Source organism: Coregonus lavaretus, assembly GCF_964263955.1.
Source record: "Coregonus lavaretus genome assembly, chromosome: 1".
Lineage (NCBI taxonomy): Eukaryota > Metazoa > Chordata > Actinopteri > Salmoniformes > Salmonidae > Coregonus > Coregonus lavaretus.
This window is the reverse complement of record NC_139988.1, coordinates 56,945,919-56,963,253: the sequence shown is the minus strand read 5'-3', so window position 1 is coordinate 56,963,253 and position 17,335 is coordinate 56,945,919. Positions and strand designations below refer to the sequence as shown.

At 43.5% G+C, this 17,335-nt stretch overlaps 1 protein-coding gene across 5 annotated transcripts; it reads right to left on the bottom strand.

The window, feature by feature from the left end:
• Window positions 1–1,210: 1,210 nt before the first annotated feature.
• Window positions 1,211–17,328, bottom strand: LOC311130456 (eukaryotic translation initiation factor 3 subunit A-like). 5 transcript variants are annotated; one of them, XM_084163186.1, is made up of 24 exons: window positions 17,168–17,328; window positions 15,246–15,436; window positions 15,000–15,136; window positions 14,544–14,707; window positions 12,450–12,649; window positions 12,070–12,278; window positions 11,597–11,768; window positions 11,100–11,204; window positions 10,817–10,915; window positions 10,173–10,289; window positions 9,818–10,003; window positions 9,143–9,490; window positions 7,435–7,539; window positions 7,205–7,318; window positions 6,881–7,003; window positions 4,581–4,734; window positions 4,067–4,266; window positions 3,492–3,583; window positions 3,377–3,394; window positions 2,996–3,252; window positions 2,843–2,910; window positions 2,444–2,618; window positions 2,083–2,270; window positions 1,211–1,796 (listed from the first exon to the last, which is right to left on the bottom strand). In XM_084163186.1, the coding sequence occupies exons 1-24, from the start codon at window positions 17,214–17,216 to the stop codon at window positions 1,539–1,541; spliced, it is 3,729 nt and encodes a 1,242-aa protein (XP_084019312.1). In that variant the 5' UTR covers window positions 17,217–17,328; the 3' UTR covers window positions 1,211–1,538. The 5 variants fall into 5 exon arrangements, with proteins under 5 accessions (XP_084019312.1, XP_084019308.1, XP_084019309.1 ...); XM_084163182.1 differs by having other exon boundaries at window positions 2,843–3,252; XM_084163183.1 differs by having other exon boundaries at window positions 2,456–2,618; window positions 2,843–3,252.
• Window positions 17,329–17,335: the final 7 nt, after the last annotated feature.

Sequence of the window (17,335 nt, the reverse complement as noted above, 5' to 3'; positions counted from 1 at the left end):
CCCACAGCATGATGCCTTCACCACGCTTCACTGTGGGGATGGTGTTCTCAGGGTGATGAGAGGTGTTGGGTTTGTGCCAGACATAGCGTTTTCCTTGATGGCCAAAAAGCTCAATTTTAGTCTCATCTGACCAGAGTACCTTCTTCCATATGTTTGGGGAGTCTCCCACATGCCTTTTGGCGAACACCAAACGTGTTTGCTTATTTTTTTCTTAAAGCAATGGCTTTTTTCAGGCCACTCTTCCGTAAAGCCCAGCTCTGTGGAGTGTACGGCTTAAAGTGGTCCTATGGACAGAACTCCAATCTCAGCTGTGGAGCTTTGCAGCTCCTTCAGGTTTATGTTTGTTGCCTCTCTGATTAATGCCCTCCTTGCCTGGTCCGTGAGTTTTGGTGGGCGGCCCTCTCTTGGCAGGTTTGTTGTGGTGCCATATTCTTTCAATTTTTTTATAATGGATTTAATGGTGCTCCGTGGGATGTTCAGTGTTTCAGATATTTTTGTATAACCCAACCCTGATCTGTACATCTCCACAACTTTGTCCCTGACCTGTTTGGAGAGCTCCTTGGTCTTCATGGTGCCCCTTGCTTAGTGGTGTTGCAGACTCTGGGGCCTTTCAGAACAGGTGTATATATACACTAAGATCATGTGACAGATCATGTGACACTTAAGATTGCACACAGGTGGACTTTATTTAACTAATTATGTGACTTCTGAAGGTAATTGGTTGCATCAGATCTTATTTAGGGCCTTCATAGCAAAGTGGGTGAATACATATGCACTCACCACTTTTGTTATTTGTATTTATTTTTTTAGAAAGTTATTTTTTTCATTTCACTTTGACTATTTTGTGTATGTTCATTACATGAAATCCAAATAAAAATGCATTTAAATTACAGGTTGTAATGCAACAAAATAGGAAAAACGCAAAGGGGTTGAATACTTTTGCAACGCCCAATCCACTAATTTGAAGGGGTGTACACATACACTATATATACACAAAAGTATGTAAAATGTTGATAGCTTGAGGGTTAAAGCCACTTTTGATGCAGCCCAGTAAAGACCAAAAAGTTCCCAAAACGTCAAAATCCTGCTCATCATTCAAAAAGGACCAAGTGTAAGAAAAGTTCTACAAAGTAGCAACTAGCCTGCTACCACAATCAGTCAGGCCTTGAGCCTTAACTGAGAAATTGAGTGAGCAAAGAAAGAAATCAACTGTTGAGCAAAGTACTTTATTAATAAAGGCTGTATTTATCTATAAACATGCAACTCATTGTGTCAAATATGGTTGAATGCTTTAAGATCGAACCACACACTAGATATTGAGTGAGACTAATTGTATACTCTAAGCATGCGCATCAAATTGGGAATTAACTCGTTTTTAGGTTAAGAAGCCACCTTAACAAAATACATATTCGAGATAGTTGATGAGATGACACATTTGGTTGATCAAATAATGAGCTTTGCTATGCCAAAGTTTTAATAAGCTTATGCCAAGGTTAAATTACTACGAGGCTGGCAGCAATAGAGGGGTACAACATTAGTCATTGTGGGGCCATTTGGAAGCAGATGCTCAGAGAGAGGGTGGACTCAGCGGCGGGCCACCTTGGTCCAGCCGTCATCGTCGGTCTCTTCGTTGGTCTTCTTGGCGCGACCAGCGTTCTCTTTGTCTTTCTCAGAGCGCCAGGAGCTCTTCTCTCCGTCCGCTTCACGCTCACCCTCTCTGGGTCTGGGGGGAGCCGGACGTTCCTCTTTACGCACCTCACGCTTCTCGTCGCCGGCACGGCGCCAAGAGCCTCCTCCTGTGTGCACAGAACCTGTCTTGTTAGGGGATGGCATCTTAACTTTAAGTACTGTGTTTAAAAATACATCCTCCAGATTGGAAACACTGCCAGAGAACAGGGGTTACAGTAGTCTCAATTTTCATGATATAGACAATGAATGAGTATTGCTGCATTAATAGGTTGATGCTTGATACCGGTTGACACTTGCAATGAATACCGAGCTGGCTAACTGTTTTAAAATACCGAAACTTAAAACATGTGGCTAGTAAGGTAGGTTGCAGAGGACTGAGTAGGCTGATCTTACCTTCTTCAGGCTCTCTGCTGGGTGGGGGACGGTCTCGTTCATCCCTGCGCTCAGGTCGCTCTCGACGGATAGGAGGGCGGTCCTCGCGGTCAGGCTCTTCCTGACGAGCAGAGTCTCTCCAGCTTTTCTTGGGCGCCTCATCATCAGCACCCGGCCTTCTCCAGGCACTACCACCACCTCCCTCCTCCCTGAAAACAGAGGTCTCCGATTACGCCAAGAAAATAAATACAAAAAACACCTGTACGACTACTCCGTTTTCACAATATCAGTAAAACCATCCACCCGTTTAAGAGCACTCCTGATCATAGAGTATAATATATGAGCCTTCATATCACAGTAGTGCTGTTTGTAGTCCACATACTGTGCGTCTGACCTGGGTGGGCGGCGCTCTGGGAAGCGTTCGCTCTCCTGTTTTTCCTCTCTCTCGCCTTCGTCGCCCTCATTGCTGCTGCCACCTTCGCGGGGTGGACCCCAGCTCTCCTCGCGGGCCTTCTCCCTCTCACGCCAGCCACCACCTGAAGCAGACACCAGAGCAACTGCTCATGATCCAGCACAAGGTGTAAGAAGAACTGGCAACAGTTGCCACTACACAAATATTTACTATTAGACATTTCTTAAATACTAATTCACATAATTATAGGAGAACAAGTACATGGAAGAGGGCTTTCAACGACAACACACTTACTACACAAGACAAACATGCAACCACATCAATTCAATGATCCATATTTGGAACAGATTAAACGGGAAACAACCATACCGGGCCGGCCTGCTGGCTTCCATGGCTTGTCGTCACGGGGTCCGCCCCTCTCGTCATCTCCTCCTCTCCTGGGGCCCCAGGTGTCATCATCGGCCCCGCGCCTGGGGGCCCTGGACTCATCCGTGCCTCTGCGGGGGCCGTCATCAAAGACACGCCTGGGGCCATCTTCGAAGCCTCTGCGGGGACCGCGGTCCTCGTCCCCTCCCCTTCTAAGACCCCGGTCATCATCCCCAAAGGTTCTCCTTGGTGGACGGTCCTCATCCATGCCTCTGCGCAGGGGTCGGTCCTCGTCCCCGAAGCCCCTGCGTGGGGGTCCGCGGTCGTCGGCTCCACCACGGCGAGGGCCGTCTCCTCCTCTCCTGAAGGGTGGCTCTCTGTCTTTTTCCTCGCCGCCATCGGTTCTCCAGTCCCTAGAGAGAGAAAGGACAGCACAGTTATAGGACAGGTCACTTTGACCAGTGAACACAAACATACAAAGTATTTTAAACCAGGTAACATGCTTCAAATTTGCAATCTGAATGAAATCCCACTCACTTATCTGGTACGGCGTCACTATAGAGAGTAATAAAAGATTTTTGACCAGTGAACACAAAGTATTTTTACCAAATGAAATGCTTCAAAAGTACAGTCTGAATTAAATCCCACTCACTTATCAGGCACAGGCCGACGCCTCTCTGATTCAACCTCAGTACGCCTCCTCCATCCTCCACCTCCTCCCTCCTCCTTCTCAGCACCCCATTCCTGGAGAGGAAAAGAGTGTCCAACACTGAGTGATGGCTTTCATTACATTTACATGATTATTTATTTTATTAATTTTAAGAACACCATATTTGCAACATTATGATAATTTCATCCTATACCTTTATCTGAGCTTATTTTTGGGAATTCATAACTAAGTTAACAGAGAAATGGAGTACATTCATGTCACAAGTTCCACCCAAAATGTCAAGAAACTTCACATTGTACTTTGAGACGGCTGCCTGTGCTTCTCGCTCTCAGTTCGCCGGTGAAATAGAAGTGCATTTAATTTCATGTCGCTCTTTGAGCGATCAATGGAGGAGAATCATCATTGAGCGAACAAAACTTAAGCGCTATATAAACCCATTTATTAATATTATAATTATTTTAACACCCCTCTAAAGTGAGTCATCTTCGACTCAACAGAAAGTGAGCTGTGTGAAAGTGCTCTGGGGGAGAAGTTGGCGAGAATGTGTAGTAGGCTACCTTGGCTTCTCCTCTGGGTTTCTCCTCAGACCTAGCAGGGGCCCTCAACTCTTCCTCCCTGCGGCGCTCACGCTCCTCGATCTCCTGCTGCCGGGCTCGCTGCTTCCTCTCCTGCTCCTCTAGTTTGCGCAGGCGCTCCTGGTACTCCGCCTCCTCTGCCTCACGTGCTTCCTGCTCGATGCGCTCGCGCTCCTCGCGCTCTGCAACAACACATGGATATGTAGATTCAGATGACAGGACACTGAAGACTATGGGGCAACCGTCACATGGGACACACAGACGAACAAACACCAACCAAAAACACACTTGGAGCCGAAATCTAATTTACCTAAATCTGTGTGCATAACTTCGTTTTTGCAGATATCTTCCATTGACATCAATTAAAGTTACTATTACCTTTAAGAGAAACTCATAGTTGACAATATCTAAGATAATAATAATAAAATTATTATTATTATTTGACATCCATACTATATACCAAGTCCTCTCTGGGCCTGAGAGGTAACGGAGGTACCTTTCTTGAGCTGCTCCTCATGGATGCGCTGGGCCTCCTCCTCCTTCTGGCGGTAGAAGGCGTTACGGCGGTCCTCCTTGCGCTGAATCTTCCTCTCCTCTAGACGCTTCTTCCTCTCCTCCACCAGGCGCTCCTGGAACTGTTTCAGTTTTTCCTGGGATGGTAACAAAGACATTTAGGTGTATTCTTAAAGATCTTAAGTGTATTCTTAATAAATGAAAAACAACTCAGGCCAAATAACTTATGGTAGAACTCCATTGACAATTACTCTTTTTTGGTTATTCCTGCTTTCTTTGTAGCAGCTGATAAGCTCTTTAAAGTAAATATTCACCCATTTTGAATGTTATATTGTTTTTGTGCATCTCTGAGCGATGTTCTATCGATTCCCTGGGCCAATTCATGTTTTCGTGTGTATCTGAGATATTGCCGTTCAAGCAGGCAGAAATTCAGCCGGTATGAAATAGCATTGAGATAAAGCCGCTCTCACTACGCTGGAAGTTAATAAGAATACGACTTTTAGATTGCAAAAACATCTATCACACATGTCAGATGTCAATACTGGCCGATGTCATAACGCGGTAGGTTGTCTTCTCTCGAATGAGCCATTGACCATATTTCTGCGATATTCCTACCTCGAGAAATGTGTAATTTAACATTGGGTCTAGGGGTGTTTTCACACTTGGTCCCTTTCAGCCACTTTTTGTGAACTCAGTGCGTTTTGTTTAATTTTTTGTGCAGTGTGAACACTCCAAAAGGAACTCAGACCCCTAAAAGAGCTCCCCGAAGCTAACCGAAACCATCTTGAGAGGTGGTCTGAGTTTGGTTCGCTTGAATTCCGCAGTCCGGTTCCCTTTTTTAGGGCAACGTGGACACTAAACTCCCCAGGTTCGCTTGTCATTAATCCCACACCACACACTAGACTACTGCAACACTGTTTCCCCTGCCATAACCCCTCACATTGGTGCCACAAGAGAGAAAATGATGTGCAGGTTCCTGGAAAAAAACATTCAGTTTTTGGATATTGATTGCCGATTGTCAAGGATGCACAGAAATTCTAAAATACTGAATGTGTGGAGTTTTGAGTTCAGATTATTTGTTTGCGATATGTGATCTATAGGCTAAGAGCGCTTCATAAACTGTTTATTCGATTGTGTGGTTTGAATAGTGTGAGAAGATGACAACATATTTGGTAAGAATGACAACATAGGGTTCAAAATCTATTCTAGCTCTTAAAGGGGCAGTAGCCTACATTGGGTGTACAATTTTCAATTACAGCATTATTTAATCTGCAGTTATTCTTCTGCTATTTATTCTGTTACCCATTATATGTACCTTTTGATTACAATTATGTCTCACCTTTTAACTAAATGCAATCTATTAGCTTCCTAAATGTAAGTAGGTATATGGTATATCAAGCTGTCCGATAACGCACTGATGGAATGGCTTGTCCTGCACTTTGTAAAAACCCACAGGGCAATGTGAATACAAAGAGAACATATCTTTTGCTTTTTACCACAGCTTTCACTTTAAAGAGGACTGAGATCGGTTCTTTTAAAGAGGACTATATGTGAAAACACCTTAACATATTTCTCCTATTTGTCAGACTCGTCAGTCCAGGGTGCATTGCATGGTGCCGTTGCGATTGTCAGACTCCACTCGAGGCACATTGATCTGCAGGTTAAACATGGTGAGATTGTAGACTCCTTAATTGATAATGCAGTTTGTTTAGGCGATTGGACAGCTAACTAGCTACTTCACATGCTAATATTGACTTTAGTATTATTATGTGTAGCTACATTAGTTAGCTAGCCCATAGAGAGGGCATTGCATTATGGGTTTTGTAGTCGACTTGAGCTGCAATAGATTTCCACATGTTGCTACCAACATTATTATAACGACAAAATGAAACATTTGTTCACAAAAATAATTACTCACATATTAGTGTTATGCAACACTGTAAATTACAAGAATGAGTGGTTTTGGGTGGATTTTTCCTTTAATGCCATTGGGCTTCTAGAATCGGTGGTTTCATGCACATTTTTAATTAAGCAATAAGGCACGAGGGGGTGTGGTATATGGCCAATATACCACGGCTAAGGGCTGTTCTTCTGTGCAACGCGGAGTGCCTGGATACAGCTCTTAGCTGTGGTATATTGGCCATATACCACAAACCCCTGAGGTGCCTTATTGCTATTATAAACTGGTTACCAACGTAATTAGAACAGTAAAAAGTTATTTTTTTGTCATACCTGTGGCATACCATCCAGGAGCCAAACTACCCAATTTAAAATGCCATTTACCTCGTAGATGAAGCTGCGAGCATCTGTTATTTTGCTCACAAAGTTCTCCTTGTCCTCCATCATTCTGGACATCCTTTGCTTGTGCTCCAAGGCCCTCTCACGCTCCACCTTCATGTTGCTGATCTACAACACAAAACAGATGGACCATAATCATTGACCATTCTGTAACCACAATTAAAATGTTGTTTATTATCACGAAAAACATGGACCAGTCAGCCTGACAGCTTGCCATCACTAGAGCGCTCAGTTCGTGCATGCCATCTACAATGGCTTTGTGTTTAGGATTTACAAAGGCATAGATGCTGAATAAATATATTGCCTTACCCTCTCCTCCTCTTGGAGTTCCCATAACTCCATGTCCTTGACACGCTGCTCCTCGTAGGCCTTTTTGATCAAGGGGATCTCCTCCAGACGTTTGGCCCTCTCAAAGTAGTCAATCTGCAAGGACCAGTCCACACATGAAACAACATTGAGTGAGTCATTTTTCTGCATCACCTGTTTGTAACAGGCAAGACAGAAAACATGGAATATATATTTGATGAAAATATCTTCACCTTTTTCTCCTGGTTCTTCAGGCGGTCCTGAAGTTCTCTCTTCTCCTTCTCAAGTTGCTCCACCTGTTTGGACATGATGAAGTCAGGATCCAGGTCCTCAAGGTCCTGTGCAAAGGGAGGTTGAGAGTTAATTTCACCATTGTACATCCACACTTCATTTCCAAAACTCATTCTAGATATAGATTTATATTCCGGACTCTGACATTGCTTGTTCTCACGTCTTAATTTATTGTTCTTTTTTTAACTTTTGGATTGTGTGTGTATTGTATTGCTAGATATTGTTGCATTGTTGGAGCTAGAAAAATAAGCATTTCGCTGAACTGCGATAACGCCTGCAAAACTGTATGTGATCAATAAACTTTGATTTGAGATGTTAGCTATACTGAACAAAAATAAATGCAACATGAAACAATTTAAAAAGATTTCACTGAGTTACAGTTCATAAGGAAATCAGTCTATTGAGAAATTCATTAGGCCCTAATCTATGGATTTCACATGACTGGGAATACAGATATGAATCTGTTGGTCACAGATACCGTAAAAAAAAAAAAGTAGGGGCGTGGATCAGAAAACCAGTCAGTATCTGGTGTGATCATCATTTGCCTCATGCAGCGCGACATCTCCTTCGCATAGAGTTGATCAGGCTGTTGATTGTAGCCTGTGGAATGTTGTCCCACTCCTCTTTAATGGCTGTGCAAAGTTGCTGGATATTGGCGGGAACTGGAACACGCTGTTGTACACGTCGATCCAGAGCATCCCAAACATGCTCAATGGGTGACATGGCTGATGAGTATGCAGGCCATGAAAGAACTGGGACATTTTTCGGCTTCCAGGAATTGTGTACAGATCCTTGCGACATGGGGCCGTGCATTATCTTGCTGAAATATGAGGTGATGGCGGCGGATGAATGGTACGACAATGGGCCTCAGGATCTCGTTACGGTATCTCTGTGCATTCAAATTGCCATCGATAAAATGCAATTGTGTTCGTTGTCCGTAGCTTATGCCTGCCCATACCATAACCCCACCGCCGCCATAGGGCTCTCTGTTCACAACGTTAACATCAGCAAACCGCTCTCCCACACAAAGCCATACATGTGGTCTGCGGTTGTGAGGCCGGTTGGATATACTGCCAAATTCTCTAAAATGACGTTATGGCTTATGGTAGAGAAATTAATATTCAATTCTCTGGTGGACATTCCTGCAGTCAGCATGCCAATTGCATGCTCCCTCAAAACATATATGGCATTGTATTGTGTGACAAAATTGCACATTTTAGTGGCCTTTTATTGTCCACAGCACAAGGTCCACCTGTGTAATGATCATGCTGTTTAATCAGCTTCTTGATATGCCACACCTGTCAGGTGGATGTATTATCTTGGCAAAGGAGAAATGCTCGCTAACAGGGATGTAAACAAATTTGGCCACAAGATTGGAGAAATAAGCTTGGTGTGTATGGAACATTTTTGGGATCTTTGAGTTCAGCTCATGAAACATGGGACCAACAATTTACATGTTGAGTTCATATAATTTTTGTTCAGTGTACATTCCAGGTAAACACTTATGGTACTTACACCAGTATGACCCATTGGGGGAAAAAAACTTGTCTTAACATCATTGATGTCAATGTGATCTTTTCATTTTAAACAAAGCAATATGTTTGATGGGTGGCAGAGTGTACAGCTTAGTTGAGCTTGTGTCTAGTTTACCTCTATATCGATGTCTTTGAAGGCCTTGGCTCCCAGTTCGGTCTTCTTGATCTGCTCCAGCCGCTCGCGCACAGTCTTCTTCTTGATCTGCTCGTGCTCCTGCATGATGCGCTCCTTCTCGCGCTCCTTGGCCTCCTGGCGCAGGCGCTCCTCCTCTGCCTTGCGCACCTTCTGCAGCTCCGCCTCGCGCTGCTCCAGCTCCTCCTTCTCCCGCTGGATGTTGAGGTTCTCCAGACGCTCCTTGCGTTCCTCGATTGTCTGCCGGCGGGCCAGGATGCGCTGGTGCTCCTTGCGGCCGTTCTTCAGGTAGGCGGTGATGGCTAGCTGGCTCTGCTCCTCGCGCTCTTTCTGGAAACGGTGGACAAGAGGGTAGACAAGTGAGAGACGGGGACAGGTTTGTTAGAGCGAGATTGTGCATGAATGGGGGTTTCACGCAGTATCAATGTGAATTGGTTGTGTGTGTATGCACGGAACAATCCATATAGTATTGGCCCTAACTGTTACATTTTCAAAATGCCTTAAATACCTTATAATAATTTATGTAATGCACATTGGGATGATGGAATAGAAAGCATGTTTTGATATTTGATCAAGGAGGACAGCGACGTTGTCTTTTCTTTTTTTTGGGCTAGCAGTGCAGGTACAAATGCCATCTCGACGGGAGGCTGTGCTCACCAGCATGGATGCAGGTTTGATGACCTGGATTGCCTTGGCCAAGGAAGACGACATGGCTGTCAGCTGGTTCCTGATCTGCGCAGAGGGCATGTTCTGCAAGAACGGCCCCACAGGAGAGTCCTCTTTGGTCGAGTAGTTCAGGTCCGAACCAAAGCTCAGGTTTCGAGTGGTGTGGTCAATTCGAACCTAGAACAGACATTTCAAAAAAATAAATAATAATAATAATAATAATACTGACTGAATTCTTAGCGTATAGGTATGAAATAACTATGTATTTAGGTGAAAAGTCAACTTGGGTGTTTGTACAATTTTGCACAGAGAATATCATTGACAAAATCCATGTCCGGTACCCCACCTGCAGATCACAGTGTCGGGCAGCATCCACAATGGAGCGCTCCAACTGGAAGGGATCCACAAATGGAACCAGGGAGGCCAGACGGTTGAACTCAATGCTCTGATAGATCTGAGCCACCTAATATCCCATTAAAAGAAACAGTGTGCAGTGATTAGTTAATAGGACCACAATTTACATACAATACATGTGTTACATGTTTCAATCAATGAATGGACAACATCCTGAGGCTCGAGGGCCACGTCGGGATATTTTCTGGACCGTTTTGTTCGTCAAAAATCAATGTGTGCCAGAAAAAGGGCAGTTCTTTTAAAATACATTAGGTACATTATAACATCTACATACTTTCTATCAGGTTTTAGATGTTCAAATGTAGCCTGGAGTAGTTGAATCCACTTTTTTTTATTTTACACTTTATTTACTAAATCCATCGTGGGTGGCATTTAAATTGGCTCGTGGGCCTCCTGGTGCCCATCCCTGCACTAGCGAGTTACAAGGACAACAGACATAGTTAATAATAAAGTTATATTGTAAGGTATTGTATTTAATCAGTTATTGTTTGGCACATATTCGTGACATTTAACTATGAGTGAGATTAACAGACCATCAAAGTCTAAGTGAGCAATCTAAAATGAGCAATAAGTCACCTGCTGCAGCAGCCTGAGGATGGTGTTACTCTGCAGATGGGGAACATACTGCTGGAGGTCTGCCTCCTTCTCAGACTGGTCTCTCACCCAGTTCAACACCTAAGAGGAAGAGGGAAGGTCAATACAACAGATGAAGAAAACAAATGGTAAATGAATCAGCCATGACACAAATAGTTGTAATTTCAGAGGAATTATGTGGATGTATTTTATATTGTTTTTGGACAGTTGCATGTCAGATTGCCCAATGTTGCAACACTGTAGCTTTTCTGAATTCAAATGTTACCTTTGTTACTCTTCCGCTAAGCTTCAGTGGGTGGAAGTCCATCTCCAGCCAATTGTACAGCTCCTTCACTTCAGGTACAATGTACTGCAACAAATTGAACCTAACCTAAAGGGAAACATAACATGGATATAGTAGCACTGTGAACAACCCCTGACAAAAGGACAACTGAAAAAAAAGAAACAGCAGTTGGTTAAGTTCTCTCTGACTCTTCTCTAGGGGTAAAAACTAAGACAGCCTATTTTTGGCACCGGGTCACAAGCTAATGTCATGCAAGTAAATCTCAGCAATGGACAAACCAGTGTTTGTTTTCATTATGTAGTAAACAAACATATCTGTATGGGTAGTTCACAGGACTAAAGCAAGTCAAGCACTAGAATACAAACTCCTAACATTGACATATGGGACATACTGTCACTGGCCTCTTATACCCAGCCTGCTCACAAACAAAAATCCCTATGGTTATTTCTATAGTCTGTTCCATGCATGTGGGTATATACCATGTCATTGATGAGGCTCTGGCGGGTTGGTGGGGACTGCAGGCCCAGTAGTGTGGCCAGCCTGCGGTGTTTCTCCACGATGATGCCGTCCATGTCCAACAGGCGGGCAATGTCTGTGCGCTCCGGGGTGATGGGAATGGACAGGGTTGCCAGGAGGACCCTTGTGGACATCCTGAGGGAGAGAGAGGAGAGCCGTGAGCACCTGCAACCTCGGATCTACCCATCACCAAACATGCTAACATGAAGAGGAAGGGGGCAGTATCCTGGAGTGTAACAAAGGGCTCTGATTAGTTGGAAATGGGGCAGAGGCATGATGGTGACTGATTGACAGGTGATTAAGGTGAGATAGAAACCATAACTCCAGTTGATGAAATGTCTGATTCATATTTTTTAATTTTTTTAAGTGAATGGCCATTCAAGTAATTCTATGTGGCACACATTCCAGCAAACTGGTCAGGACTGGGCTTGCATACCTCTGCATCTCTTCCTGGGTGAGGTTCTTGCGCATCTCCCTGGAAAGGTGGTAGAGGCGGTGGAGGGTGCAGGCGTGGAATAGGGCATTCCCAGACTTCCAAAACACAGTGGACACCTTGTTGTAGTAGTTAGCCATAAGTTGAGGCTTGGGGGGCTTCTTGGAAAGGGCGAAGAGACCATGGATGTCTTCCACAGCCTTGAAAGCTTCCTGTAAAAATCAAAAATCAAATTTCACCATTCATAACACATAAAATCAATGTTCATAATAAAATGTAGATAACAATTGCTTGTTGAAAAAATAAATTGGACAATAAAAGTATTATTCTAGATGTAACATTGTTTCAACTAAACATTGCAAGCTAATCATATGACATCATACCTGCCAGAGCTCCATGGCGATGGCACTGTCCAGCTGCACCAGGCGTGTCTCCAGGTGCATAGACTGGCTCTCAGGGTTGTTCAGGTTGATGGCCGTGCTCTGGTTGTGGTGGCGCTGGATCTGACCCAGATGCATGCGCAGATTGTCGCAAAGCTTCCGAAACTCTGCCTTACGGGTGTACTGAAGGCAGAACTTGAAAGCTGCGGAACACATCAGGATACGATTAGGATGAGGAGAAATCTGTTTCCAAGTATTCCCACAAATAAAATAGAGATACAGTTGAAGTCGGAAGTTTACATACACCTTAGCGAAATACATTTAAACTCAGTTTTTCACAATTCCTGACATTTAATCCTAGTAAAAATTAGTTGTCTTAGGTCAGTTAGGGTCACCACTTTATTTTAAGAATGTGAAATGTCAGAATAATAGTAGAGAGAATGATTTATTTCAACATTTATTTCATCACATTCCCAGTGGGTCAGAAGTTTACATACACTCAATTAGTATTTGGTAGCATTGTTTAACTTGGGTAAAACGTTTCAGGTAGCCTTCCACAAGCGTCCCACAATAAGTTGGGTGAATTTTGGCCCATTCCTCCTGACAGAGCTGGTGTAACTGAGTCAGGTTTATAGGCCTCCTTGCTCGCACACGCTTTTTTAGTTCTGCCCACAAATTTTCTATAGGATTGAGGTCAGGGCTTTGTGATGGCCACTCCAATACCTTAACTTTGTTGTCCTTAAGCCATTTTGCCACAACTTTGGAAGTATGCTTGGGGTCATTGTCCATTTGGAAGACCCATTTGCGACCAAGCTTTAAATTCCTGACTGATGTCTTGAGATGTTGCTTCAATATATCCAAAATGTTCCTTCCTCATGATGCCATCTATTTTGTGAAGTGCACCTAGTCCCTCCTGCAGCAAAACATGCACACAGCATGATGCTGCCACCCCAGTGCTTCACGGTTGGGATGGTGTTCTTCGGCTTGCAAGCTACCCCCTTTTTCCTCCAAACATAACGACGGTCATTACGGCCAAACAGTTCTATTTTTGTTTCATCAGACTAGAGGACATTTCTCCAAAAAGTACGATCTTTGTCCCAATGTGCAGTTGCAAACAGTAGTCTGGCTTTTTTATGGCGGTTTTGGAGCAGTGGCTTCTTCCTTGCTGAGCGGCCTTTAAGGTTATGTCGATATAGGACTCGTTTTACTGTGGATATAGATACTTTTGTACCGGTTTCCTCCAGCATCTTCACAAGGTCCTTCGCTGTTGTTCTAGAATTGATTTGCACTTTTCGCACCAAAGTACATTCATCTCTAGGAGACAGAATGCGTCTCCTTCCTGAGTGGTATGACGGCTGCGTGGTCCTATGGTGTTTATACTTGCATACTATTGTTTGTACAGATGAACGTGGTACCTTCAGGCGTTTGGAAATTGCTCCCAAGGATGAACCATACTTGTGGAGGTCTACCATTTTTTTTTTTCCTTAGGTGTTGGCTGATTTCTTTTGATTTTCCCATGTTGTCAAGCAAAGAGGCACTGAGTTTGAAGGTAGGCCTTGAAATACATCCACAGGTACACCTCCAATTGACTCAAATGATGTCAATTAGCCTATCAGAAGCTTCTAAAGCCATGACATCATTTTCTGGAATTTTCCAAGCTGTTTAAAAGGCACAGTCAACTTAGTGTATGTAAACTTCTGACCCACTGGAATTGTGATACAGTGAATTATACGTTTAATAATCTGTGTGTAAACAATTGTTGGAAAAATGACTTGTGTCATGCACAAAGTAGATGTCCTAACCGACTTGCCAAAACTATAGTCTGTTAACAAGACATTTGTGGAGTGGTTGAAAAACGAGTTTTAATGACTCCAATCTAAGTGTATGTAAACTTACGACTTCAACTGTATGTGAATATGTCTCAATGTAATCAGGTAGGAAATGATGTTATTTTCAAATACAATCTCTTTTTGGGCTTACTTGTGGTCAATTTGACGTGTATTTATTATAATAATTATTTTCACCCCCTGACAAATCGGGCTGAATGTAGTTGCCTACCCCGATGTACATCATGTTAAATGTTCAGATTGTGCTCACCTTGCTGGGCAATGTCATGGTAGAGGCGCTCCACCTTGGAGTTGTTACGCAGCAGGTCCAGGCATTGGCGGTAGGATTCCCACAGAAATTTCACCCAGGGAGTGAGCAGCAGACGGTCTGTACGATCCTGGGTGTCTTCACCACTCACAGCGCTCAGAAGCACACTAGGATCACACAAGGTAGTCAAGTCATTGGAGCTCACAGAACTACACCACTAACATTGCATCATTGTGCACACATCACCACCACCACGCTAATGGTTTACAGCAAAGGTGAAGCATGATTGTTAGCATGGTTACAGCTATTAAAAGGTGGTAACAATAAGTGTGCGGATAGTCCAATATATCTGAAATATAGTATCAGCCCATCACATCATATTGGAATAAGGTTTCAATGGACCCATACCTCAAAGTTAAATAAAAAGGTTCCTAGTTAAATAAAAGGTTAAATAAATACCTCTCAGGAGTCTGGATGTTGTCAAGATCCTCAATGTCCAGGACCATCTGCTGTGACTCCCCCTTGGCTGTCTCCGTCTTCTCCTCGGCCAACTTCAGGTAGGCTCGAACCACATCCTCCAGGGATTTGATGTTCACCTACAAAACAAAATAGAGGCTCATACTTAACTGCGGCAGGTGAGTGACTTTGTAGGATCAATAGTACCCAACATTTACGGTTGTCCAAGAGAGGGCTTGGTGTGCTGACCTGCTGGCAGATGTTCTTGTACTGGTATAGGCCCTCCTTGGCCAGGTGGCTCTTGCGCAGGTCCACGCAGAGCTCCAGGTACTTGAGCATGATGGGCTCGTGGATCTTCTGCCATGTTCGATGCTTTTTGCTCTTAATGACATCGTACAAAACATCCAAAGCTGGCTGCTTTTTGCCAACCTCCAAAAACTCTGTAAAAACACAGCAAATTCATGAAAAACACAGCAAATTCATGAAAAACACAGCAAATTCATGAAAAACACAGCAAATTACATGAAAAAGGATGAAAAAAGTTCTGAAGGTGAATCAGTTGCTGCAATATAACCTTCATGCACAAGGGATCACCTAATAGATTAAAAAGATCTGGGCCCGGTTTCCCGACATCGCTGGAACTTAGGCTTACAAGTGTTTTAACGATGCATCTTTCCTACAAAAGCCGAAGATGTAACATGTTTCCCAAAACACCACACAGAGAGAACATCAACATCATTGAGGCACGTGTCGATACTGATAGGATCGAAAGAAAGGCAGCGCGGCTCTCAGATCAGCCTTCTCCATTCGAATCCTACCTTGACGACATAATTATTCCACAATAATGATGATGGATCAGCTCCTAGAGAGATGTCACCTATGGCTACAAATATTGAGGCAGCTTATTCTAATGCTTACCCTATAGTAACGCACTTAATCAAGATTTGGCACATCATTGCACACATTAGGCTACACATCATTAAATATATTGAGGCAGAAATTACAGACAGTAGCCAAATAAAACAAAATTGAATTAACATTAAATTGATTTCAATTAAATTGAAATACAATATATTGGCCTATGTATCCTATACTGTAGGTCGGCTATTTATATGTTAATGTAGTCATCTCCGTACTCATTTGAACCATCTTTTTATCCTTTGCTTGTTTATAACAACTGCAAAGACATTGGCAACTTTGGATTTGTAGTCAACTTCGTGAAGTTATCAGCGGTCACAGAGACATAAACATCTTGTTTCTATGTTTAGCGGACACCTGTGTCTAAAGTGACGCGGGGGGGGGGGGGGGGTACACATCTAACAACGCATTTAGCTGTTCTACAAGTTGTCTGAGGCAGGCGTTAGATTATGAGCGTTTTCATGTACAACTTTAGTAATGATGTCAAAGGCTTTGGGAAACATCTCGGAGATTTAACGATGCTCCTACGAAGGTTCGTTCTAACGATGAACATAGCCTTAAGATGGTTTTGGGAAACGGGGCCCTGATAGCTGAGTGTAGACATTAACCTATCCATGTATTTATTTTATGAGATGTGCAAACCCCTCCCGGGGCACAACGAACTCGCCCCATTGATAGACAATCTTAGCTGGGCCTTCTGTTTTGGTGATGCAATCTAGCTAGTTACCTAGTTAGCTATCCAAGACCAGTCTAAAAACATTAACCAGCAGCAGCGGTTACCTTTCAGTTGATGTGCCTAAACCGATTATTACTGACTTCAGAGTGAGTTGGACAAGTTGATCACCGTGTCACTAGTTAGCAGCTTAGCTAGGGGATATGCTAATACGTTAGCTAACCAACCCTTCAGGGCTAGGAAGTGCTGACGTTATGTTAGCTAGTCAGTGTGAACAAGATGGCAGATACTTTTCGATGCACCCTGCCGGACATCAGTCACAGACATCAATCATATCGGTGTGATTTTAGATTAAGTATTATTGCTGAATTGGCCGGCCCATGACACCTCTTAACGTAATTATGGGTGGTGAATTCAAAGGCCTAGTGACACGGGTGGCTTCAATGCGTGTACCTATACTTACAACATGGCTTCCCCGCCATGCGTAGCTAGCGAACCACCGCAAGCCAATGTGAATACTTTACTGGGGCTAACTAGGTAGAAAGCGAGGACATCTAAGAAATTACTATATACGACTCACCATTTGCTCGTTTGAGAGCATTTTCCGGTCGTTGGAAATATGCCGGCATTTTTATGGCTTGCTCGCGGAATGAAGAGAAGGTTGGTTTGGGTGAATTTTACTAATTTCACCGGTCCATCCGCGCCAGGCATTCACCCGCTCCGACAAGCTCCTAGGAAAGGAAAGAAC

Coding starts and splice junctions, on each gene's coding strand:
- LOC311130456 (XM_084163182.1), bottom strand. CDS start 17,216: ATGCCGGCATATTTCCAACGACCGGAAAATGCTCTCAAACGAGCAAAT. Junction 15,137..15,245: donor ACAAGAACATCTGCCAGCAG/GTCAGCACACCA, acceptor TTTGTTTTGTAG/GTGAACATCAAATCCCTGGA. Junction 7,319..7,434: donor TGAAGAACCAGGAGAAAAAG/GTGAAGATATTT, acceptor TGGTCCTTGCAG/ATTGACTACTTTGAGAGGGC.